The sequence below is a fragment of the Ochotona princeps genome, chromosome 4 (genome assembly GCF_030435755.1).
Source record: "Ochotona princeps isolate mOchPri1 chromosome 4, mOchPri1.hap1, whole genome shotgun sequence".
NCBI lineage: Eukaryota > Metazoa > Chordata > Mammalia > Lagomorpha > Ochotonidae > Ochotona > Ochotona princeps.
In genome coordinates this window covers 81,239,166-81,266,439 of record NC_080835.1, presented here as the reverse complement: position 1 = coordinate 81,266,439, position 27,274 = coordinate 81,239,166, and the positions used below count along the sequence as shown (strand labels likewise).

At 42.7% G+C, this 27,274-nt stretch overlaps 1 protein-coding gene across 3 annotated transcripts in view; it reads right to left on the bottom strand.

The window, feature by feature from the left end:
- Positions 1-12,501, bottom strand: part of CWF19L2 (CWF19 like cell cycle control factor 2) — an 88,656-nt gene extending 76,155 nt beyond the window's left edge. For 2 of the 3 annotated variants that reach the window (XM_058663962.1, XM_058663963.1), the window contains exons 1-3: positions 12,356-12,501; positions 9,662-9,772; positions 8,648-8,770 (exon numbers count right to left, since the gene is read on the bottom strand). In XM_058663962.1, coding sequence (XP_058519945.1) covers positions 8,648-8,770; positions 9,662-9,772; positions 12,356-12,448 — 327 coding nt within the window. In that variant the 5' untranslated portion in view covers positions 12,449-12,501. Of the gene's footprint in view, positions 1-8,647; positions 8,771-9,661; positions 9,814-12,355 lie in introns of all 3 variants that reach the window. The other variant, XM_058663964.1, reaches the window with a different exon arrangement.
- Positions 12,502-27,274: the final 14,773 nt, after the last annotated feature.

Below are 27,274 nucleotides of genomic sequence, written 5' to 3'. Positions count from 1 at the left end.
ACGAGGAAAAGCACCATGTAAATCTATAACTTCGGTGCCAATTCACAAAAACAACCAAGTTATTTCACCTTCCTATCAGTGTATTTCTAAACCAAAGGAAAGCACAAAAAAAAACCAGAACAGCAGGGTAGAAAATTCACTTCAGTACAGAGCTTCAGTGCCTATCAACATCAATTAGTACTGCAAATGTTTCCTTCATTAGGAGAAACATCTCCCAAGCAAATGAGTTTTTTGCTTGCCCCTAAATTTCAAATGTTGAGATTTCCCTGGATCTAAGAATTGAGACAGGGAGAGCAGGCAAACAGGCCAATAAGGCATTTTACTTACTGTGTCTAAATAATAAATTAGTATTAAATAAACAAGGAAATATTTAATCAACATCCCCTATGCCAGATTTTAAATTTTACATTCAATAAAGCAGCCCTCTCTTCTATGTCACAGTCAATTTTCTTTCTTGTATATGGATTATCACACTCATTCCTTAAAGCAACTGTTATTTTGGCTTTCACAAATTAGGAAAACTTTCCAAAATTAAGTAATCTGATCAGGCAACATGGTATCCAAGTGGGAGAACCACAATAAGAACCTAATTATCTGTCTACAAGTTCTGGAAAATTACCTAAAGTTTCCTTTGAAGAACCTGTATCTGTCAAAAGATATAATACACAGAGAATAAACATTTTTCCGCTCTGCCACCCCAACCGCTAACTGCTTCCCAAACTAAAGCAGATTCTGTTCATTCATTTCCTCAATTAGGCCTTGATTCTGATTTATGGAAACCTTAGAAGCACTGAATTATAGCTGTAATTCTAAAATAATCACTATATATACGTGTGTGTGTATATATATATATTTATACATATAAAACAGATCTACTCATATTTACATTACCAAGTTAGAGAAATCTGGTTCCCAATTCTTGTGTCATCCATTAAAAAGGGAGTTTATAATCTAAGAAAATCAGCTTGTTCTTTGGGTAAATGCCAATTTGTTAAGATCAAAGTTAAATAATTTAAAAATTGGTATTCCGCAGAATTATATCATAGGTCTTATTCCGTAACTTCAGATTTTTCTGACCAATGCCTGAAAATCTCCTAACCGCAACCATCAATTGCTTCACCATCATATCCATGAGCAGTCTCCTACTCCAGAATGATCCAACCATCACGATCCACAAACTGCCCCCAAGAGAGAATGTCTCAAGCCAAACCAGAATTTCTCTCCCAGTCTTGGTTCAGTTCTCTTTTCCATTCTTTTAATTACTCTCCCTTGAAATACTTCCCAGTTTTATATTTATGTGCTTAATGTTCTTCAAGCAATACAGTCCAAGAAACAGGAGCTGCTTTTGCTTCTGCCTACTCTGTATCCCCAAGTAGCTAATTAAACGCCTGGAAAAATATCATTATCTTCCTCAATAACCTCTCAAGCTTCCTACCAACTTCCATCTCATTCCAGCTTTCATCAAATGATCTCTCCTCCTGCTTGGTCCAGAAAAAAATGGGGCTGTGCCTACATGTACCTTCTACTGACTCTTCCTTTTCAAGATAGGTCCTCCCACAGACATTTTTACTCAACCATTTCTGGACGCTGTTCTACCAATTACCTTTCTCTCTTACAACAGTAACCAAAATTCTCTAATGGTTTATATATATATATTCAACTACCTCCTACTTGTTCTTTTTCTTTGAGGAAAGACTATCTTCCTTGAACCTGTGTATTCCTCCAGAGTCAATTCATTTTCCGATTTCCATTCTAAGAAGAACTTCTTCAAAGACTGGTCTATGTCCAATGCCTTCATACATTTCTTGAAAATGTAAAACATGGTTATTGTTCTCATAAATAACTTCTTAATAGTTCACCCTGGCTTCCACTTTATCAAATTAAACAAAAAATAAGAGTTAGGGTCATTGTTGATTCACCTTCTTAACTTTGAAGTTTTCCTCCTACTCTGTTTCTCTCTCCTTCAAATATTGTTCCTACTTGGACCAGTCCTTTACCATCTTATGTTGCCTAGGGTGCCACCCTCTACCCACAATATCTTTCTTGCTGTTGTTATCAAAACATTTCCTTCGCATCATTTCAATCTACTCCAATAGCTTGAACTGCCACCAAAGGTGCTGAAGTCTCAAATTTAATCAAATTTCAGCAATGTAACTAACCACCTTACTATCCTTGGATGTCATGTTGAACTGAGTAGGATCCAAAACTCAATCCAGTCACCTCTATAAAACCTGTCTCTCCAACTATACTCCTGAACTGAGTTACTTGGCATCACGCTCCACCTCCCCCAAGGCAAAACTCATTATTACCCTGCCCACCCATCCAAGCCTACTATCTTCAATTCCAAAATAGTTACAAGAAATGCAATACAGTGAATACCAAGTAACTGTAACGGGAGACCGCCTCCATCTCTAGAAACAGGTATTGTTAGAACAGTAGGTACTGGACCCAATTCAAATTAATCTAAATCATTTCACAGGAATTTGAAATCAAGTCCAGATGGGCTGATCTAAAACAAGGAGATGGGCATGGCAATACAGTAGGTTAAGCCGGGCTTGGGGCACCACCATCCCTGTCACAGTGCCTGGAATCAGGTACAACCTCTGCCTTCTGAACCAGCTTCCTGCTGCTGTGCCTGACAGACAGCAGAGGTATAGGTGCTTGGGCCCCTGCCATGCATGTAGGAAACCTGAAATGGAGTTCCTAGAGCCTGGCTTCAGCCTGGCCCAGTCCCAGCTGCTGTGTACATCTGAGGAATGATTCAGCAGATGGAAGATATTTGCCATGTAAATAACTTAAAAGGTGAGTAAACATATAAAAAGAATAAACTTTAAAAATAATGAAGGATTGGGCCCAGCGGCGTGGCCTAGTGGCTAAAGTCCTCGCCTTGAAAGCCCCGGGATCCCATATGGGCGCCGGTTCTAATCCCGGCAGCTCCACTTCCCATCCAGCTCCCTGCTTGTGGCCTGGGAAAGCAGTCGAGGACGGCCCAATGCATTGGGATACTGCACCCGTGTGGGAGACCCGGAAGAGGTTCCAGGTTCCCGGCTTTGGATCAACGCATCAGCCCGTTGCAGCTCACTTGGGGAATGAATCATCGGACGGAAGATCTTCCTCTCTGTCTCTCCTCCTCTGTGTATATCTGGCTGTAATAAAATGAATAAATCTTTAAAAATAATAATGAAGGATTAAAAATAAGAATAAAGGGCATTGGCAATGGTTGCTCTGCTATGAATAATGGAATTCACCAAAAAAAAAAATCAATCTTTAAAAAGGGTTCAGAAGAACAAAATGAAAAACAGCAAGAGTATTCATGATTCCAGTTACAGCCATTCCTGAGAAGAACTGATCTCCCATCCTTACCCCCATTAGGGGATGTATCGTTTTATTTTTTGAAAAGCAGAGTTACAGAAAAGAGAGAAAAGGAAAAGGGAGAGAGAATCTTCTATCCCTTCCATCCACTAATTCAATTCCCAAATGTCCACAAAGGTTGAGGTTGGGCCAAGTTGAAGCCAAGAACCTGTAGCTTCTTCAGGCTCTCCCCGTCCATGCAGGAGCCCATTTACTTGGGCCATTCCTGCTTTCCTAGGTGCATCAGCCAGGTGCTCTAACAGAAGTAGAGCAGCTGGGACTCAACTGGCACCCATATCAAACACTAGTATCACAATCAGAGGCTTAACTTGCTATGTCTCAACACCAGCCCCTGAGAAATCCTCTCTTTATTTGTATAAACAAACTTCAGTTTGGCTTTTTTCTAACCAGCTACCAAAAGGCTTAACCAAATTTATAATTCCCTCTTTTCCTTAGATGGAAACTTCTTATCTCTCACCAGTCTCCTGAACTCCAGTACATTTCATTCTCCAGTTCCTGATCCCAAATACATTTAGGAAGCAAGGGAGACATCTGACCAGAGCACCCCTGTTCTATGATGCTCTGTCACAAAAATGAGTTATTCTTCTTTCTTAACAACAAAATCCAATGTTCTCTGGGAAAAGTAATATGCCTCCAGTGCTGTTAAGTGCAGACGTGAGATTAAGTGTCCAAGGAGGCACAACTGTGTGGGCCTTTATCAAAGTCAGATTAAGAAAGAAAAGAATATCTTCTTTCCTATTATCTGCACTAAGAGGCAAAACTATTAAAATGAGGGGGGTATGAGATACCACAAGCCCTGGTCCCAGAGGACCATAACAGCACTAGGTTGCCTGGTCTCTTTCATATGAGAGCAAATTAAACTTCTATCTTGTTTAATCAACAGCTATTCTGAGCTTTTCTAATAAATGCAGTGAAACCTAATTAGATGATTCACTCCCTGCTGAATGAAGTAGAAGCTTTTGGTTTACAAAACCCTATCACTCTCAGCTTCATCTCTCTTTAACTGCTCTCTTGCACTGTGATATGCTGCTCTCAAACTGCCTACAGTTAATACTTGTATATCACATGCGCCATGTTACCTCATAATTCTATGTCACTGCTTTCAAAGTTGCATATGCATGAAATGCCAGATACATCTTTATTCACCTCATTCTCATTTAAGTCTCAACTGAAGCAATATTTTCTCTATAAGACTGGATATTATTTCTCAGCATCCTGTACTGCTATGTGATCATGCAGTTATATGTTAATGTCTATCAAATTAGAAAATGAGTCCTTGAAATGTTTCTTTTTCTTACATAATTATATTCCCGTGTCCCATGCACTGAAATTTAACTGAAACCCCTTTTTTCTTTTCTTCCACAGTCCTTGTCAGAAACTTGCAGCAGCTGCCTAGATTAAAGCACTAAATGCCAGGAACTGAATGAAAAACTCATCTGTGATAGTCTATTCTTATTATTCATATGCAGAACAGCATGCCTAGACATCTATGTAACATCCTCTTGTTGTCATTCTGCTTCTATTAATTTTGTTGCCCACTTGCAATTACACACTTCAGCAAAACCAACGTTTCCCTATCCCCATGTTATGACTTCAGTTCTCTTACTGATTTTAGTTTTTTGTTTGTTTGCTTGTTTGCTTTGTTTTTATTGGAAAGTCAGAGATACAGAGTGGAGTAGAGACAGAGAGGAAGATCTTCTGTCTGCTGATTCACTCCACAAGATGCTGCAATGGCCAGAGCTGCTCTAATCCAAAGCCAGGAGCCCAGAGCTTCCTCCAGCTCCCACACAGGTGCAGGGTCCCAAGGCTTTGGGCTGTCCTCAACTGTTTTCCCAGGTCACAAGCAGTAACCTGGGAAAAGTGACCTGAAGGGGAAGCAGGGCCCCCGAGATTAGAACCAGCGGCCATATGGGATTCAGGCGTATGCAAGGCGAGAACTTCAGCCACCAGGCTACCATGCTGGGCCCTGATTTTAGTTTTAATCCTCCGTTTTAGCTTTGAAGAACTGTTACAGCATCTAACTTAGATGTCTCCTAACAAAACAATTTCTCCTTTTCATATACAACCTTCAAAATTAACCATACCCTGAAACCTAACTTCTGATCAAAATCTAAAAGGCAGAACAAGGACAGAAAAGTATTACCAGGAAAAAAAAAACAAAGAAACCTGAGAAAGTCTGCTTCTAGCCATGACAAAATGAATGGCACAAGACTAGAAATGTATAAAAATAGAAATGAAAATTTAACATGAGTGAAACAATCATTTTTAGACACCAAATATCATACATGCAGGGCCATGATCCCTGAAAAGAGAAACAAATGAAATAAGCATTAGACTTTCCCTGGTTTTCTACCTAGAAACACTTTACAGACTGTGACACAAACAGAGGTCAACTCAAGCAGAACACAACTTCACCAAGCTAAGGAGACAGAGTCTGAACTTCACAGATGCCAAGGCAAAGAACAGGTAATAAGGGACTCCACAGAGAAAGAGTGCCTAAATCCTACATAAAGGATCCCTGGAATTTTAAGAGGCACATTATGTGGTTCAAGCTTTGGGTAAGAGTCCAAAAGGCCAAAGAACAGCTGCCATACAAGGAATGGCGCTGGAGAGCTGTAAACAGAACATTCCCAAAGCTCACGAAGCACTGCAAGGCATGCCTGCTCTTGACCAACCATAATGCAGGAATCTTGTTGTTCTTCCAGGACAGTCACCAAGGGACCCCAAGGGTCACACTTCTACTCTAGACACACACCTACAAAACTTAGAAACAAGCTCCACAAGTACTACAAACAACTGCTAAAAAAAAATAGGATCAGTAAAATCGAACACTCAAAACGTAATTTTCACAAAGCTCAGAATCCAAGTAAAAATTACCACATGGTCAAAACAGCAAATCAGAAATTAAGAGATAACTAAATCACAAATCAGGACTTTCACAAACACAAGAACATAAGGAGGAGACAAGTTATAGATACACAAAAAGACCCAAATAAAACTTCTAATAAAGAAAAATATAATACGTATAGTGAAAATACCACTGAAGGGGTAAGAGCAGACTAGACACTCCAAAAGGCCGGGAAACCTGAGGTTCATGACATAGTTACAAATTTGTCCAAACTGAAGCACAGGAAAGAAAAAAATTACAAAAAAAGTGAACAAAAGACAATCAACCTGTGAGGCAGTATTAAGGATACAGGAAAAAGCGATGAAACACATAAACCATTTCACAAAATTAAAATGTCCAGGGCCCGGCACCGTGGCCTAGTGGCTAAGGTCCTCGCCTTGAACGCCCTGGGATCCCATATGGGCACCGGTTCTAATCCCGGCACCTCCACTTCCCATCCGACTCCCTGCTTGTGGCCTGGGAAAGCAGTCGAGGACGGCCCAATGCCTTGGGACCCTGCACCCGCGTGGGAGACCAGGAGGAGGTTCCAGGTTCCCGGCTTCGGATCAGCGCAGCACCAGCCATTGCGGCTCACTTGGGGAGTGAATCATCAGACGGAAGATCTTCCTCTCTGTCTCTCCTCTCTGTATACCTGACTTTGTAATAACATAAATAAATCCTTAAAAATAAAAAAAAAAGAATATAAAATAAAAATGTCCAAAATTTCAAATCTGGTAGAAACACAAAGAACAATGAACCTAAGGCATGTGCTATAAGCTGAATACTGAATATTCCTTTCAACAAACAAATTTTAACACAAAATTTGTTAAAATCCTAACACCAAAGAGATGATATTAAGAAATGTAGACTTTCGGGGCCAGTGCTGTAGCCTAGTGGCTAAATCCTCGCCTTGCATCTACTAGGATCATGGTACTTTACATCAGTAACAAATTCAGTGAGAAAGACACTAGAAAAACAATCCCATTCACAATAACTAACAAAAAATAATAAAATGCCTTGGAATAAATTTAAACAAGTGTGTGAATAATCTCTACAGCAATAATTAAAAGCACCGATAGAAGAAACTAAACGAGACACAAAATAGCTAGATCGCCTATTCATGTGCATGAACTGGATGAATTAACATTACAAAAAATGTCCATGCTACTGAAAACAATTTGCAGATTCAGTGCAATCCCTAACAAAATTTGAATGATGTTCTTTACAGAACTAGAACAGTTCTAAAATTCCATGGAAACATAAAAGATGCTGGATAGCCAAAGCAATTCTGAACAAAACAAAGCTGGAAGTATCATCAGACCTGATTTTAAGACACATTATAGTTAATGTAACCAAAACAGCATGACACCAGCATAGCACAAATTCATAAACCAACAGAACAAAACACAGACCCCAAAAATTAATCTATGGAATTGGTTCTCTATAGAAGTGCCAAAAACACACTAAACAAAGGATAGTATCTAAGGAAAATTTGGCACCCACATGCAGAAGAGTGAAAACAAAAATATTCCCTCACCACTCACTCTGTGCAAGCAAAAGTAAACTCTCAAAAAAGATCAAAGATATGTCAGCACTATGGCATAGTTGCTAAAGCCACCATCTCTGATATCAGCATCCCATGGGCGCACCAGTTCAAGTCCAGGCTGCTCCAATTCCCAGCTAATATGCCTAGCAAAGCAGCAAGAGATGGCACAAACGCCTGGGCCCACATACCCACATGAGAGACTTGGAAGAAGCTCCTGGCTTCAGATCCAACCAGCTTTGGCCACTGCAGCCATATAGGTAATGGACCAACAGATGCAGGATCTCTACTTCTTTATCTTTATCTTCTCTCTCTCTCTCTCTCTCTCTCTCTCTCTCTCTCTCTCTCTCTCTCTCTCTCTCTGTCCCTCCCTCCGCCCCTTTCAAATAAATGAAAAAATTTTAAGCCAATACATCTGAGGCCAGCACAGTGTCATACTGGGTATGTGATGCCACCTGTGCTATCACCATCCCACATGAGCACCAGTTTAAGCCCTGGGTGTTCCACTTGATCCAGCTCCCTTCTGGTGCTCCTAAGAAAGTGAAAGAAGACAGTCACCGTCCTTAGACCCATACACACACACGGGAGACAGAGAGGAAACTCCTGGCTCCTGGCTTTGTTCCAGCCCAACTCCCGCCTTTATAGCCATCTGCGAAGTGAATCATCAGAGATCTCCCTCTCTCTCTGTAACTCTACCCTTCAAATAAATAACATCATCAACAACAACAAAAAGATCAGAGATTTAAATTTACAATCTGAAACAATGCTTTAAGTTTCAATACAAAATTCCTTCAAAAAAATTTCTTGTCAAATGGTTGTTTTGATGCATTTTGGTACATACTTACAGATGAACTATCGGTTGATTCATTGTTTTTCTCATATTTCTGTTTCTTGCTCTTTTTTTTCTTCTCTTTCTTTACTTTTTTTGAATGTTTCTCTTTTTTCCTCTTTTTCTTCACAGAGTGCTCCTATAAATAATTATTTCAACAGGTTACAAAAGTAAGGTAGTTTTATCTTCCATAACGTAAAGCATCCTGGGGGTAAAAACTACACATCAAAAATTTTAAATCTGTCTTAAAATGAGAAAAACAATATAATCAAATAAAAACACATATTCAAAGAAGCCTACAGATGCATTCTGTAGCAGCCAGGGCTGTGTTACAATGCATTATGCCATAGCTTGTGGTCCTAGCATAGAAAATTAGACTACCAGCTGGAGCTTCAGCTGTGAGGTTTCCAATCCAGCACCGTGATAATGATAGGCCAAGTGTTTAGACCACTGGCACCCAGCCTTGCAGGAGACCTGGCTAGAGTTCCTGACTCTTGGTTTCAGTCCAGAATTAGGAGAGTGAAGCAATGGATGGAAGATGAGTATCTCTCTCTCTCTCTCTCTATGTTCTGTCTTTCAAATAAATATACATCTCTTTTTATAAAAGTCTCCTATAAGGCCAATGCAATGCCAATAAAAAACAAATAAATCAAGATATATAGACATATCAAATAAAACATATACATAAATCAAGACATTATATTGTAGTCCACAAACATGCACAACTATTACGTTACTCAAAAATAAAATATTATAGAAGAAGAAAACAAAGCTTGGGAGGAACTAAATAACTAAATCAAGACATAAGCTTGCTGCAAGTGGGCCAGAAATTTGGAGTTAAAACTTGCACCAGCCAACTCATTGAACAAAATCTGCCTAATGTTCTAGCATCCAAAATATCATACATGACTTCTGCAGATATCAAACTGTCCAGGAGTGCCAACTCTGTGATATTCTTTCTCTAACATAAAAATTTTCTGTAAAATTTTTCTTTCAGTATTATCTAAGTACCAAGAAAGCCAGTGTTCACCTGTGAGAGCTGTTCAATTCTCTCGTTCACCTCAGGCAGCATCCATGTATCCTCACCCCGAAGTCGCTTCAGTTCTTTCCGCCTTTCTTCTTTTTCAAAGTTGGCTTTAGCCTACAACAACAAAAAGGACATGCTGGCAACTGATCCAATTCCTTTTAACAAGAGGGAAAAAAAGGAAAGCAAAGTTTCACAAGCTATAAATCCTGCTCCCCTGCAAAAAAACTACTAAAACACAACAAATATATTCACACATTTTCCATATGCTAAAAATCAAGGAAATTTATCAAACTTAGTCCAAGACCATTCACGCACTCCTTTGAATCAATGGTCCAGGTTTCACTTTAAGGATAGGTACTTCCGGATAAATGAATGAATGGCCTGTTCCTGTGTTCCTGGCCAGAAAATTTCTGCTACCAAGCATAGAAGAAATTTTGGAGGAAATAAAACCTCTCCACATTACCAATTTCCAGTAAGTTAAGCCCTCAATCAGGGAGAGAATCTTGGGATGAAATTAAGGGCCTTTCCCCTCTCCCTCTGTCTGTCTCTGTAAGTGAAAACTTATATTAAAGATATTAAAACGGAAACACTTGCTTCCCTCACCCTGATATGGTTGGAATTCCTTCCTTTCCCACCTCCACAGCTGCACTGCGTTAAAAATTTCTGTTATCAGGTCACTAACCACAACACATTCGGTATGCCATGCCTGCATTCAACACCCAACAACACCACACGATAAATTCTCTCTCTTTGGGCCCAGCAGCGTGGCCTAGTGACTAAAGACCTCACCTTGAACGTGCCAGGATCCCATATGGGTGCCGGTTCTAACCCCGGCAGCTCCACTTCCCATCCAGCTCCCTGCTTGTGGCCTGGGAAAGCAGTCAGGATGGCCCAAAGCCTGGGGACCCTGTACCCGCATGGGAGACCTGGAGGAGGTTCCTGGCTCCTGGCTTCAGAGCAGCACAGCACGACCACTGCACTCACTTGGGGAATGAATCATCAGACGGAAGATCTTCCTCTCTGTCTCTCCTCCTCTCTATATATCTGACTTTGTAATAAAAATAAATAAATCTTTTAAAAAAGTGTCTCCCTTTAAAAACAAGATCCTATTATAGGAAGTTTTTAATTCATTCTAAAACAATAGTTCCCGCTGGCATTCCTCTCCCAAATTCCTCAAACTGTATTTTTACCTCTACTATAAAACAGATCACAGCCTATATACCAAAAACTGCCTGAGATACTAAACAATGATGAAAAACACTAACTGTACATGTATATTATGAAAGGTGAAATCAAGGAGTATTGAGTCCAAAACTAACCACTCATTCTTTCTCGCATTTAAAAGTTTACCTATCAGCAATATCCCTTCTCCTTCCTGCCTCTCCACCACTGCTCTACAGAAACTTTGCGTGTAAGTACATATAAAACTCTCCAATCGGGCCCGGCGGCGTGGCCTAGCAGCTAAAGTCCTCGCCTTGAAAGCCCCGGGATCCCATATGGGCGCCGGTTCTAATCCCGGAAGCTCCACTTCCCATCCAGCTCCCTGCTTGTGGCCTGGGAAAGCAGTTGAGGACGGCCCAATGCATTGGGACCCTGCACCTGCGTGGGAGACCCGGAAGACGTTCCAGGTTCCCGGCTTCGGATCGGCGCGCACCGGCCTGTTGCGGCTCACTTGGGGAGTGAAACATTGGATGGAAGATCTTCCTCTCTGTCTCTCCTCCTCTGTGTATATCTGGCTGTAATAAAAATGAATAAATCTTTAAAAAAAAAACTCTCCAATCGTTTTTTAAGACTTCTTTTTATTGCAAAGGCAGACATACAGAGAGGAGAGATAGAGAGAGGAAGATCTTCCATCCGATGGTTCACTCCCCAAGCGGCCCCAATGGCAGGAGCTGAGCTGATCCGAAGCCAGGAGCCTGGAGCTCTTCCAGGTCTCCCAGGTGGGTGCAGGGTCCCTAGGCTTTGGGTCGTTCTTGACTGCTTTCCCAGGTCACAAGCAGGGTGCTGGATGGGAAGTGGAGCTGCCGGGATTAGAACCAGCGCCCAAATGGGATCCCGGCGCTTGCAAGGTGAAGACTTTAACTGCTAGGCTACCACACAGGGCCCAAAAGTCTCCAAACCTAAAAACAAAAGTTCTCACTGTACCCAAAGTTGCTCTCCAAGTTTTCCGTTCCGTGACTGTACCTCTTAAATCTTGAACAGATTATTATCTTGGCAGATAATTCCCCCACTTTACTCCTCTCTTTATATGTTACCTCTCCACGTCGGCATCTTAATGAGTAATACAATGTTTCTCAACCTTTGCAAGAAGATGAATTGTGGAGTGAATTCTTGTCGGAATCAGGGAGAACTTCCAGAAGTCTGGAAGCCACACCGACATAAGAAGAATTCTACCCCAAGACGCCTTTCAAGTGTTCCTGGGGAAAACAGCGTTTCAGACAGCAGCAATGACTGAAACTGCTCAGCGTTTGCCGAGAGCGCGGACCAGGCGACAGTCAGGGGCACCATGCCCTAAAGAGTGAGGGAACTCGGGGCAACCAGAGCGCCCTGAGCAACGCAGGGGAAACGGCCACGGGACCGCGGCTACCCTCGCACACACCCCGCAACTCACTCAGAGGAAGGCCTGGGAGGGCTGGCTCCTGCAAACCCTGAGCCCGCCCAATTCCGAGCAAAGAAAAGGCCCCACAGTGCAAATACCTGGCGCAACGCCTCGGCCCTGGCGAGCCGGGTCTGTTCTTTCCGCTCTTCGATACTCCTCTCACTTTCAAATCTACCACTGGCGGCTGCCATAGTTGTTGTCGTCGTAAAGCTGGAGAGCCGTCAGGAACTCTCGGTTTACGACGGTCGTAATCTCACAAACAAACCCCGACTTCCGACCGGGGGAGGGCGGAGCGCTACGCGGCCAACGGAGCATGCGCAGGTCTGGAGGCGGCGCTCTGTCGCTCCTAACCCCGAGTCAGGGCTGAAGGTCTGCGGAAGAGGATCTTTGGTGTAGGAGTGAGCATCAGCAGACGTCTAACAATCACTGAAGGAAATAAAACGCTCCTAGAGATTAAATCCGATTTAAACAGATGAAATCTCTCTCGAATGTTTTCAAAGTGTCTGTTCTCACCGTTTCCCTGTGCTAGAGAAATGTTCTAGAGGGAACCTGGTCAAGAAATGGAAGAAAAAGATTGCTGTGACGATGAATATAGTGATTTGTTTTCATTGATGTTTTAGTTTGTGAAACATTCAAGTGAACTTCGTGTTGTATTCATTTTCTTGGTGCTTTTTAAATTTTTGAAAGTTTACATGGTTTTTCCCTTTGCCGACCGTTGTTTGTTCATATTTACACATCCAGGCATTCTCTCTAATGATGACCAAGTACCTGTGGGGGGGAGGAGGTTACTGTGTTTTGTGTTTTTGTATCTCCCAAGTGTTTTAAGTTCCATGAGGAGGAAGATATTCTAAAGTATTCAACTGCTTTGAGAGCATAATACACTAAACTTATATTTACAACCCTAAAAATGAAGAAAGCGGGAAGGCTGTTGTTGCAGAGTGAGAGATCACACCGACTCAGCTGTAGGATGTTCAGGAGGAGTCTTCCTTGCCCAAGCCTGGGGACAGCAGCTCCCACTACACTCCAGAAGCCAGGGTTTTTTAAGTCCAATTAGTTTGAAAGGTACACAGTACAACCTTTTAGCAGGAAGGAGGAAGGGAAGGTCCGCAGGCACTGAGTACTTCCCACGAAGGATATAATTAACATTTCAGTGCTGTTACCCGACCCCCCTTCAGGAACTCTGTGAGTACACAATTAGCTTCACAGACTCCACCAAGCTGTGAAGGCAGGGGGGGGGGGGGGGGGGGGGGGGGGAAGGGGACATAGCCACGTTCCATTTGCCCAAATGTCAAGGGGTGCTGGCTCTCACTGGCTGCACCTCATAACATTGTAAAATATAAAATAGATAATCCTTTTTTTACTTATTTTATTTGAAAGGCAGAATTGCCCAGAGAGAGAGACAGAGCTCTTCTGTCCCCTGGCTCATTCCGCAAATGTCAGAGAAGGTTGGGGCTGAAGCCGGGAACTCCATCAGAATCTCCCCTGTGGGTGGCAAGGATGCAAGAGCTTAGGCCCTTCTGAGGCACTTAGCAAGGAGCTGCATTCCAAGCAGAGCAGCCAGGAACCCTCCAAGGTGGGAATGCACAGTCCCAGAGCGGTGGCTTAGCTACTGTGCCACATTTGCCAGCCAATACAGCTAATCTTTAAGTTTTTTTTTTTTATTTATTTTATTACAAAGTCAGATATACAGAGAGGAGGAGAGACAGAGAGGAAGATCTTCCATCCGATGATTCACTCCCCAAGTGAGCCACAACAGCAAGAGCTGCGCGCCAATCCAAACCCGGGAACCTGGAACCTCCTCCGGGTCTCCCACGCGGGTGCAGGGTCCCAATGCATTGGGCCGTCCTCAACTGCTTTCCCAGGCCACAAGCAGGGAGCTGGATGGGAAGTGGAGCTGCTGGGATTAGAACCGGGGATCCCAGCGCATTCAAGGCGAGGACTTTAGCCACTAGGCCACGGTGCCGGGCCCCAATACAGCTAATCTTAAGGACACCAAAAATAGTAGACATAAACCAGGCTAAGGTAAATATTCTGTCTTTTCAGGTTTGATAAAACTGGATATGTGCTTGCAAGAAGCCTTCCTGATGGTTTCTGCTTTGCCATTCTATGAAAGTCCTGATCTTGACCATTTGTCACTTATTTTGAAATTCACTTGTTTGGTAGTCTATAAAATATGTTCCTATTGTTACAAAAACATTGAAATTGAACTTACTAATTGATCTTGTAACATTTAACTTACTGGCATTAAAGTCTTCTCAGATTCTCGAAATTGACAAAAACATTCATTTCCTCCTTTGTACAAGAAATCAACAGTGTCTTCACCTGTTCAGGTACTATAACAAAAATACTGTAGACTGGATAACTTCTACTCCAAATACAGTTCCCATAGTACTGGATACCAGGAAGCCCAATTGGGGCACCAGCAGACTTGCTGCTCGATGAAGTTAGAGATGGCAGTCTTTTGCTGTGTCCCCTAACAAAAGGCAGGGGATCTCTCTGGATCCTCTTTCATAAAGGTACCAACCCCATTCATATAAGGATGCCATTTTCACAAATCTGGTACACTGGGGAATAGGTTTTCATGTAAGAAGTTGGGGAAAACAAAGCATTCATTCTATAGACTAATGTGAAGTTATGTGAAGAAGTTTAAAACCCTATTTAAGCCTTCAGCATAACACTAGAACAAACAATGAAGTATATTATGTGCGTAAAGATTTGACATCATATAAATCATACACCGACAAGTAAATATAATACCATACAAACAAAATTGCCTAAAAAACAGTTTAAATAGCAAACAAGGGGGGGAGGGAAAAGTGAGGGGAAACGCACAGCATGATGGGTACGTGGCTAAATCCTCACTTTGCATGTACCAGGATCCCATATGGGTGCCGAATCAGGTCCCAGCTGCTCCACTTCCCATTCAGCTCCTTGCTTATGGCCTGGAAAAGCAGTGTTGGATGGCCCAAAAGCCTTGGGCCCCTACACCTGCGTGGGAGACCCAGAAGAAGCTCCTGGCTCCTGCTTCAAAACAGCTCAGCTTCAGCCATTGCGACCACGTGGTAAATGAACTAGCAAATGGAAGATCTTTCTGTTTCTTTTTCTCTCAGTAAATCTGCCTTTCCAAATAGTAAATCTGCTAAATAAATTCAAAAAATAATAAATAAGAGCAAGTTGTTTGGTCTAGGTTTGCATTTGGCCACAGCTAAGAAAAATCCAGTCATAACACTTAATTAAGCAAGAGGTAAAGTTATAAAAATTAAGTTGAATAAAGACCAAATATAGAGACATGAGAGTACATGGCACATTGGAGTGATGGGATGGGGAGTTGGCCACCTTCAGAGCTAAGTTTCCAAGGAGTGAATTAGAATGACCCCTGCTTCAGATGCATTCATCTTCAAGAATTTTGCTTGTTTGCACTCCAACATCTGACTCTGCTCCTGAGACTCCTCTGACAACCCTACAGAAGCTGAGGTCTACTGCTGCTTAGGCCTAAGTGGAAGCACAGCTTCCATTACCCTAAGGAAAAATGCCCCAGTGCTGATATCATCTTCCACTAAGGGACCAGATTACCTCCTTCTTTGGACGGTAAACAAGCCTGTGCATTAAGAAGCAGAACACTTTAGGAGCTTCATTCAGTTGCTCAAAATGAGTGAATAAAAGAAGACTGTGTAGGTAGGGTGATGTAGCACAGGGTGTTAAGCCACTGATTCAGGCACCAGCATCCCATATCATAATGCCATTTCAAATCCTGGCTCCTTTGCTTCCAATCCAGCTTCATGCCAATGGACCTGGAAAGCAATGGATGATGGCTCGCATACTTGAGTCCTTGTCACCCATATAGGATGGAGTTCCTGGTTCTTCATTTTAGCCAGGACTAGTCCTGGTTATTACAGACATTTGGGGAACAGCTGGTGGATGAGAAGCCCCCTCTGTCTCTCTCCTCCTGCCTCCCTTCTCTGTCAGTCATCTTTGAAATAAATAAACCACTTTTTAAAATGTTGTGTAAGTCATTTTCCTCTCCTTTTACCTCTGGCCAAAGGATAACTGCAAGATAATACACAAGTGAAGAGGTCTCAGAGGCAGCTGCATCTGAGGGTCTAGAGTAACAATTTCAAAAAGTCATATAATATGTGCTTCTATTGACTCCAAATTCTATATTTTAAACTGTAGAATAGGTCGCTATCAAAAAGAGAGGAGACTTCTTGCAGATGATCCAATTGGATTCACCTAATAGGGAAGTTGCACACTGAACAGCTGCTGTGTCTCCAGTCAATGCAGAGTTGATTGGAAGGGCTACTGCACCTGCTCACCCAACAACAAACACATCCAAAACAGCATGCCACGAAATACTTTGTGACAACTCTGGTATAATTTACACGATGACCTTAGATTTCTGTCAGAAGAGCTCTGAAAGGTCATTTTGTTGTTGAGAAAGAAACATTCATAAAAAGTATTTTTTAAAAAAGAAACATCCATAAGCGTTCTTATGGGAAAAAGGAGCAATAGAAAATGGAAGCAGCAAGAAACCAAAGCCTAGATTTTGATATCTCTGTCCTTGCCTGCCTCGTCTCCCACCCCACCATGAAGCGTAAAGAAATGACTGCTCCAGCACTGCTACAGTTAATGTCAGAGCTGCTTGCCACGTCCTGATTTATAATGGCAGGCTTCTTGTGTCTGCATTCAACTCACAGGCACTGCTCTGCCTGCTATGCTCTGTGACTACAAACTAAGAACCAGGTCCCAAAACGCAATCCGTAAAGCGGACCTATAGACCAGTAGGCAGCACAGCTTAGCAACTGGCCCTAAGGAGAGGAATTTGCTAAGCAGCAGTGCAACAGCGAAGAGCAAAACAAGTCAGAAACACAATGAGTGTTACTGATGGCTGCCCCCCAAAAGAAACAAAAGCCTTTGTCAACCTCAGAGTTAACTAAGGAAAATGTGGAGGAAATGGGAGATGAAAAAAATGTTTAATGTATTTGTTTTATTTTTTGATAATACACTTCCATAGGCTCTGGGATTTTCCTTCCCCAAATCCTCATCCCCCACACACTGACTTCCCCCATATCATTCCAATAGTATACACCTCAACAATCAGTTGTAAGTCCATCATTCTGCTATTTAAATATATCTTAATTCCCTAATTTGGAGAAAGAATCATGAAACAAAATACAGGAGGGGCACAAACTCCCAATAGGATTGAGCAAAAGCAGTCTTCCCCATGACACATGATAATCAAGCTCTCTTCCGATGAACACAGGGAATGTGCACATTAAAAAGGACAGTTAACATATAGAAGAACGACAATCAGGCTCACAGCTGATCTCTCACAGGAAAATCTACAGGCCAGAAGAGAATGAAGTGACATATTCCAGAACATAAAAGCAAAAATTGTCAGACCAGAATAGCGTACCCAGTAAAGATTTCTTTTGTCTTTGAAAATGAAATAAAATTCTTCCACAGTAAACAAAAACTCAAAGAACTCACCTCTTTCAGATCTGCCATACAAATGAGACTTAAAGATGTTCTACTGACAGAGAAAAGGAACAGCACCTACCAAAACCAAAGAAAACAAATAAGAAGCTAAATCAACCAATGAACAACTCATTGCTAAAAGGATATGGTCATTGGGAGGGGTTCTGATGGAGGAGCCTGGGCAACTCCTCTGGCAGGACACAGACCCGGCAGGTAAGCGCACAAAGCATGATAGGAAACAGCCCAGAATAGGCCATTGAAAGTTTCCCGCTGGCATACATTTGGCATGGATCGGGGGCAGACCAGGCTGAATCAGTTCACGTCATCCACTGGCAAATCCGAGCACCAGAACAGAGTGTGGATCAAGCCAGGTTTGGTCGTGACAAAAACCAGTGCACAATACGGAATGCCAAGGTGAGGTTGCTTGTACCAGATGTAACCGCAGCACCCAACCAGCACACGTGAGATCCAGGAAGGGAGGGGCGGAGCCGGCAGGGGAATAAGGGTGGTTCCCTTGCTGGACAGCTACTCCCACTGGAGAGCATGAGCTGGGATGGGGACAGACCAGACTAAGCAGGGCTACAACACCTGTGGGCCTCATGTGGACTAAATCAGGGAAGAGCCAGGCTGGGCGGATTATTCCTACTGGTGCAAACAAAACTAGAGTGGGTGAGAGTTGTTTGGGCTTAGCCACAGCATCAGCTGGCAGAAGCTGGCACTGGGGGCTAATTCTGTCTAGTCAAACCACAGAACCACCTGGAGAGTGCATAATCCGGGAGTGGGAGAGGCCTGGGAGGGAAATAGTGGGTTCCTCCCTCTTGGGTTACTACTCCCACGGGAGGGCATGAAAACTAGGACAGGGGCTGGGGTGGCTAGACAGAGAGGCACTCAACAACATCCATGAGGGCTGGATTGTTGAGCTGGTTAGATGGAACTAAGCTTCAATACCCATTGACATGTACGGGAGCCAAATGGGATGTGGGACAGACTGGACTAGTCTGCTACACATACTGGCAAACCAGGGAAGAGGGCGGGCCTGATGCGGTTTATTGTGGGTCGCTCTGACTAGGCTGCAGCTCCCACTGGTTTATGCGAGGGCCGAGTATGTGCTGGGTAGAACCAGGCTGGACTGCAAACGCCCATTGGTTCTAGTGGAAGTCGGGGCTGAAAACAGAACCAACCCAGCAACTGCAACGACCAGCTGATCGGGGAGATGGACTGTGCCGGGCCCTGTGCTTACTAGAACATATAAGAATCTGGTCTAGGGGCTCGGCAGCGTGGCCTAGTGGCTAAGGTCCTCGCCTTGATCCCATATGGCTGCTGGTTCTGGTCCCGGTGGCTCCACTTCCTCTCTATCTCTCCTCCTCTCAGTATGTCTGACTTTGTGATAAAAATAAAAAGTAAATCTTTAAAAAAAAAAAAAAAAAAAAAAGAATCTGGTCTAGGAAAGCTCAGACAAAGTTTCTTTGGGGATCTCTGCAATCGAAATGCCGGACTCAGAACCCTAACCAAGAGAAGACAGAAGACAGAACAAGTCAATCAACCACCTCAGCTATATGTTGGCAGCGAAAAACTGGGCAAACAGCGACTCTATGATGGACTATGTCAATCAGTGGATTCTTCAAAGACTTCATCATGCTTGGAGTGGTGAGACTGGCAGCGATCCATAACTGGTGAACTATCAAAATCACTTGAGCAAGTATCTCAGAGCATGCCCCACATCCAGGACTTGGGGTGGGTGGGAAACTGGGTGGGGCTTCTCCCTCAATATCCTACTTTATCTCAGATACATGAAGGAAACAATATGGAAATAATAGTCTTACCCACTTTCCTATAGCCCTTGAACCTTTTTACCCTAACTATGTAAAGATTGTCAAAAATATAATTTAAAAAGGTATATGGCCAAATTATTACCTATCGATATTAACCCTGAATGTAAATTGCTTAAACTTATCAAGAAAGCATCATAGGTTAATTAGACTGAATCAAAACACAAAACCCATCTATCTGTTACCTCCAGGAGACATATCTCGACCAACAAAGATATGCAGAAACTGAAAGCGAAAGGATTGGAAAAGATATTCCAGGCTAATAGAAAGGGAAAACGAGGTGATGTAGCCATCCTTGTATCAATAATATAGAAAGCAGCAGAGGGTGACAGAAGTCCTTGGAACCATGCACTTACTTAAGAGGCCTGGAAAAAGCTGCTGGCTCCCAGCTTTAGATCAGCTCAGCTCTGGCCAATGTTTTCATTTGGGGAATAAGCCAGTGAATAGAAAAACTTCCCTCTATCTCTCCTTCTTTCTCTGTAAAAGCTGACTTTCGATACAAATAAATAAATCTTAAAAAAAAAAAAATGAAGGGCCCGGCACAATAGCATAGCAGTTAAAGTCCTCGCTTTGAAGGCTCCAGGATCCCATATGGGTGCCGGTTCTAGTCCTGGCGGCTCTGCTTCTCATCCAGCTCCCTGTTTGTGGCCTGGGAAAACAACTGAGGACGGTCCAAAGCCTTGGGTGCCTGCACCGGCATGGGAGACCTGGGGAAGAGGCTCCTGGCTTCAGATTGGCTCAACTCAGCCAAAGCAGCTATTTAGGGAGTGAACCATCGGATAAAAGATCTTCGTCCTGTCTCTGCTCCTCTCTGTACATCTGCCTTTACAATAAAAATAAATAAATCTTTTTTTTTTAGATTTATTCATTTTTTTATTACAGCCAGATATACACAGAGAAGGAGAGAAGAGAGGAAGATCTTCAGTCCGATGATTCACTCCCCAAGTGAGCCGCAACGGGCCGATGCGCGCCGATCCAAAGCCGGGAACCTGGAACGTCTTCCAGGTCTCCCACGCGGGTGCAGGGTCCCAATGCATTGGGCCGTCCTCGACTGCTTTCCCAGGCCACAAGCAGGGAGCTGGATGGGAAGTGGAGCTGCCGGGATTAGAACTGGTGCCCAAATGGGATCCCGGGGTGTTCAAGGCGAGGACTTTAGCCACTAGGCCCAATGCATTGAGACCCTGCATCCGCGTGGGAGACCTGGAAGAGGTTCCAGGTTCCCGGGTTCGGATCGGCGCGCATCGGCCCGTTGCGGCTCACTTGGGGAGTGAATCATCGGACTGAAGATCTTCCTCTCTTCTCTCCTTCTCTGTGTATATCTGGCTGTAATAAAATGAATAAATCTTTAAAAAAAAAAAAAAAAAAGAAAGTGAAGCAGCTGAAACATGAACTGGCGCCCATATGGGATGCTGATGCCACAGCCTGAGGCTTAGCCTAGCATGCTACAGCACCAACCTGTAAAACTGACTTGTTTTTAAAAACTAGAGGCTGAATTTTGAAACTGGAAGGTGGTCCTCAGCCTCCGGTCAGTTGGGAGAGAATTTCCGAATGCGCCTTTCTTTGCTGTTTCCTAGAACTAGTTGCAGTATTGATAACCCTTCACACTCTTTCAAATGAATCTCCCAATCTATATGATTTTGATCTCTGCCAGACAGCTAATATAACCTCTTGGTCTGGCGGTGTAGATACTGACGCCTACCTTAATCATAGCAAAACTGGAAAAATTTCCTTGATCTGGATTATTGACAAATGTTGTTTCTCCAGAGAGGCGATATTGACCAGCTCTCCTCATTCAACAGAATCACTCATTTGCTGTGTGATGTGGAGTCAAGAAAATGGATCGCTCTCATCTCGGTTATTTGTAACTCCCATTGTTTTTCCAGGGAAGGATTTCACTAGTCTACACCTGGTTTGGCTGACACTGCAGTGGATAGACTTTGAACCCTCTAAGCAAGGAAAGCAGGAAATGGCGCACTGTATTTTTGTTTTCTCATACATAAAATCCATTGCGTTTTAAGCACCAATCAACTAAGCATTCACATTAATGGCAGAATGTAACGATGTGTGTCTGTCATTGTGGCTGCTTTCAACATCATCCAACAAGAGGGGTTTAGGGTTAGAAATGGGGTGTAATTTAGAGTGAGGCATTGAACATACAAATAGTTAGGATTACCACAAACAAACAGGAGAACAACAACAGGCAGAAATGGAAAGAATGAGAGACTACATTAATTCAATGACAATCTGTTGCAATGCTTTCAAGTTTAGGCATTCCATTGTTGTTTATTTCATGGTGGAGATTACAATAAAATAGTTATTGTTAAAAGTTATAAAAAGGGAGGAGAAAATGCAAAGATCTGGATTTTTTCCTCCATGTCATTTATCAAATATTTTAGGGGACTATTTCTTACAGTCCACAAACACCTATATAATTCATAGTGTCACTATGTTCATAGACAGTAAGTAGAATAGGTTTAGTAAGAATAATTATATTCATTATTGAGATAATATGCATCTGGAAATTTAGGAGAATGTAGCGTATTTTTTCTTCATAGAGCCTCAGCTCATATGGTCTAGTTAAAATGCAGACTGTGGTTCCAGCATCGTGGCCTACCAGGTTAAGCTGCCAACTGTGCCAGCATCCCACGACTACTGATTTGTGTCCCAGCTGTTCCACTTCCAATCCAGCTCCTTGCTAATATACCTGGGAGACAGCAGAGAAAGACCCAAATGCTTAGGTCTCTGCACCTGTGTGGGAGATCCAACAAAGTTACTGGTTCCAGGATTTGGCCTGGACTTGCCCTGGCTATTGTGGCTAATTGGGAAATGACCCAATCAATGGAAGATCTGCCTCTCTCTCTCTCTCTCGCTCTCTCGCTCTCGCTCTCTCGCTCTCGCTCTGCTTTCAAATAAATAAATCTTTTTTTAAAAAGGTGAAGTCCATGGTGCACTATGTCAGCCAATAGACCTTGTTGGAAGTATTTCCTCACCCTTGGAGCAATGAAATCAACAGTATCTCAGAACTATCAAAATCATTAAGCAGTACCCTCAGAACATGCTTCACATCAGGGACCCTAGGATGACATCAAGTGGCCATCCCACATTTCCAGGTACTGATGCAGTCAGGCTGCTGGAAGCAGCTCTCTCTCCTTCTCTCCACTTTCCCCCAGATACAGGGAGAAATGGAAGCAATTGTCTCATTCACTCCCCCATCCTTGGACCCTTCCCACTCTAATCAGTGGTCCTTGTGGGCACACATTCTGCTCAACTACATAAACACCATAAAAAATAAAATAAATTTTTCATAAATTTACAAAATTCCACAGTACATAATAAAAATACAAATTGCAAGCTTAATGTTGCAACAAGGATTTCCTCGATAACATCTACTTGCTTTGAGAAACAATATTCACTGCAAATGATACCATTTATTAATGGTGGGAAAATGTGAATGTAGAATACAGCATGGTGTACTCTCATCCTCCAAGACTTGAAGCTCTCTTCTTGGGGTCATGGAAGCCTGCCTCACTGCATGCTTCCCCCCAAGGTTTAAGCTTCCTACACCAGCACTGTCCAACAGTGACATAAATGTTCTGTATTTGTGCTAGCCAGTGTGGTAGCCCTAGCCACATGTGATTATTGAACACTGGAAATGTGACTAGCTCTACTGAGGAAATTGATTTTAAAATGCTATTTAATTTTAATTCACTCAAATTTAAATAGCCTCCTGTGGCTAAGTAACAACCACATTGGACAAAGCAGCTCTGGAAGAAAGAAGTGTTTGTGTCAGAGAATTGTTTTAAAAAAATCCTCTCCTTGCTTCCCCAGCACCCATCACTGAAGGCCAATGACAGTGTCATAGATGATTATCAAGATCAGAGAATGACAATGTTTGCCATTTTGTTTCTGCCGTTCACTCAAATATAGGACAACAGATGTCAAAGAGTGTGGAATATTCATAACCAGGGATGCTGCATCATAAACAGAAGCACAGCTTCCAAAAATCACGCCTCATAAAGTGATCAAATTTTCATACTGGAGACAGAGCCAGTGGGATGCAACACCAATGGGTTTGCGTGGAAGACAGGGATGGAAACAGAACTGACCCAGCAGTTGCAACCACCAGCATGTGCACAAGCTGATTGGGGTGACAGACTGTGCTGCACCCTGTACTGGAAAACTCACACAAGAATCAGGTCTGGGATCACCTCAGATGAAGTTTCTTTGGAGATCCTTCCAACTGAACTGCTGATCTTAGAACCCCAACCATGAAGGGACTATGTCAGCCACTGGATTCTGAAGAGATTTCATCATGCTTGGAACGGCGAGATTGGCAGCAATTCAGACCTGTTGAACTATCAAAACTGCTTGAGCAGGACCCTCAGAGTGTGCCTCACATTGGCGACCCGGGATGGGTGGGAGGCTGGTGGGGCTTCTCCCGTTGTTTCTTCCCTGACCCAGATACAGGGAAGAAATATATTAGTGTGGAAACAATGGTCTTACCCACTTCCCTGTAGCCCTTGACCCTTTGTACCCTAATCAACTAAGATTATTTAAAATGAATGAATGAATGAATGAATGAATGAATGAATAAAAATTTTAAAATGGGTTAGTGCTCTACAGGGCAATGCAATTGCAACCTTTGGTACCTTCTTTACTCAGAAGAAGAGACAGAAATGGAAAAGGGGCAGGGAGAGTGGAACTACTAACTCAGGAAAACCCAATACCACACATACCTCACACCCAGTTTGTGCCTCTTCAAGGACACAAACCATATCCTCTTTTGCCTTTGCTCTCCCCACTCCATACAGTCACTAAATACTTACAGGATTTTCAGGACCACTGTTTTCTTTTTCTTTTCTTTTCTTTGCATACTGCTACCTAACCATCTCAGTCATTTACTGTCTTGTATTCCAAATGAGTTAATCAGGCAAAACCTCTCCAGAATGTTTAAGATTCAGGAAAGTGATTAGTTATTATAAACACAATGGAAGTCTTAAAATTTACAAATATTCTACTCCTTCAGATAAAGCTTAATATGATTTTACAATTTAAAAATCGAGTAGGAGCAGGCAATGTGGTTCAATAGTTAGTGTTATCCTTGGAATGCCTGCATGCTACCTAAGTACCTGAGGTCAAGTTTTAGCTTTACTTTCAGCCCAGCTTCTTGCTAATGTGCACCCTAGGAGACAGATAACGGCTCGCGGGCTTCAGTCCTTTGCTATCCACCTGGGAGACCCAGATGGAGTTCCTGGCTTCTGTTTTTAACCTGGCCCAGCCCTGGCCTTGCAGGCATTTAGGGAGTAAGTCAGTGGATGAAACATTTCACTCTCTATTACTCTGCCTTTCAAATAAATAAAAATAAACAAAACTAAAATCAGGTAATACAAATTCAAAAACAACTTTCATGTTCACAATAGTCTGCTAATGTGTAATTGACTGCATGGTGTTTAAGAAGCATTTGTAACTATTAAAAGATACCAGGCTTCTGAAATTTCTTGAAAGGATGGAAAGTATAAAATAATATATATTATTGGGTCAGCGTTGTACAGCAACGGGCTGAACTGCCGCCTGTATGCCATCAGCCCAGATGCGCATTTATTTGAATCCTGGCTATTCTGCTTCTGCTCCAGCTTTCTAAGGGGGCTGGAAAGGTTGCAGAGGATGACCTGAGTACTTGGACCCCTACACACCTGTGGGAGACCTGAATGGAGTTCCAGGATCCTGGCTCCAGTCTTGGTCATGATGGCCCTGGGATAAAGGAAGCAAAATAAATCCGTGTTGATATCTGGCTTTACCATCAATCTAGCTGTCAAACTGTCAAACAAAATAGAGCTTTGAAGCTGCATGTCTTCATTAAAGAGAGTCATTTTCTGATCTTATTTTGTCTTAAGAGGCTTAGGTGTGTTTCTTCTACATCATTTAGGATGTCTAAATCCATCTTCTGTTGCTACAACGGAATACCTCAGAGAGGGTTATTTATAAACTTCAGAGGCTGACGAGTATTAGCTCTTGATTCTGAAGGATGGTGTGTCCAAGAGCACACAGCATTTAACACTTAGTGAAGGTTTTCTTACTGGATTAAAACAAAGTGGAGGGTATCACATGAGAAGACAGAGCAAGCCTGCTAGCTTGGGTCTCTTCCTCTTCTTGCAAAACCACTAATACCATAAAGGAGATGCACTCAAATGACCTCATGTAATCACAATTACTTTGCAAAGACTCCCCTCCAAAGTCCATTAACATGGGAATTTGGGGATTAAGTTTCTCACACGCAAACTTCTGGAAAATGCATTCAAATCATAACTCATGGGCAATTTGACTGGTCTCCTGACACCAAATTTGGCCCTTACTCCCATCACTATCCATTTTCCATGCAGTTATAGGATTAATCTCCATGCATGTCTGCTTTAACATGGCTTCGCCTCAGACGGGGCCCAGACATCTGTATTTTTGAGATGGATTTCTTCCGTGGAAGACTCTGATGTGCAAAAAATAGAAAATCATGGCTCCGGTCAGACTAGACACTGCATTTACTTTGTGATTTCCACACCATTTATAACTGTTGAAATTCTTAGCCACTTAAAAAAGTTGTCAAAATGCCTTCCTTTCCATGAAGTCTTCTGTGATTACTCTAACCACATGCTATCACAGGCTTTCTCTAAATTCCACATATACATTTTGCTCTGGTTGTTACAACAGGCAATCAGCATCTATTTATGTATTCAACGTTTTCAAAGTTCCCCTGCAGATCTTTCCTCTCTAATCCTTTCTGTGCACTAAGAGACTTTCTCATTCACAGGTTACAGATGGTCAAACTCTGGCTCATGGAGTATATGTGGATTTCTTTTCCAGGCTCACACAGCTGATTAATGACAAAGCTTTAACCGAAACCCAGGTCTCCTGACCACAGTCTACTTGTTACAAATGTTCAAAACATTGACAGAATCAAATCCCCTCTCATCATTAGAGCACAGGAAAAAAAAACAAAAAACAAACAAACAAAAAAAAAAAAACAGCCAGAGAGGGAACCTGGCAAAGTGCATACACAGAGGTCACAATTTCATATCCTAGTTGACTCCAGGCAGACAGGCACCTGGATTCTCCCCAGACTCTGTCATAGAGTGCTTTCACAGGTGGTAAGGAGTCACATTTTTTAAAAAAGATTTATTTATTTTATTACAAAGTCAAATATACAGAGAGGAGAGACAGAGAGGAAGATCTTCCGTCCAATGATTCACTCCCCAAGTGAGCCACAACGGCTGATGCGCGCCGATCCAAAGCCAGGAACCAGGAACCTCTTCCGGGTCTCCCACGCGGGTACAGGGTCCCAAAGCTTTGGGCCGTCCTTGACTTTCCCAGGCCACAAGCAGGGAGCTGGATGGGAAGTGGAGCTGCCAGGATTAGAACCGGTGCCCATATGGGATCCCAGAGCGTTCAAGGTGAGGACTTCAGCTGCTAGGCCACGGCACTGGGCCCAAGGAGTCACATTTTAAGAAACCTTCCTATAGGTAACTACATGCCATATGGAGACTGCAGGAGAATCTCCAAAGGGCTATTTTATAATAATTTGACAATAATTAAGAATTAATAACAGGAAAAACATTCTTTGGCCAGTATAGTTCACCACCCTTATGACCAAGAGTGTTTTTTCTGTTACTGTGAAAGTTGTTTCTTCAAACCTACATGTGTAGGTTTCCCAGACCATACTAA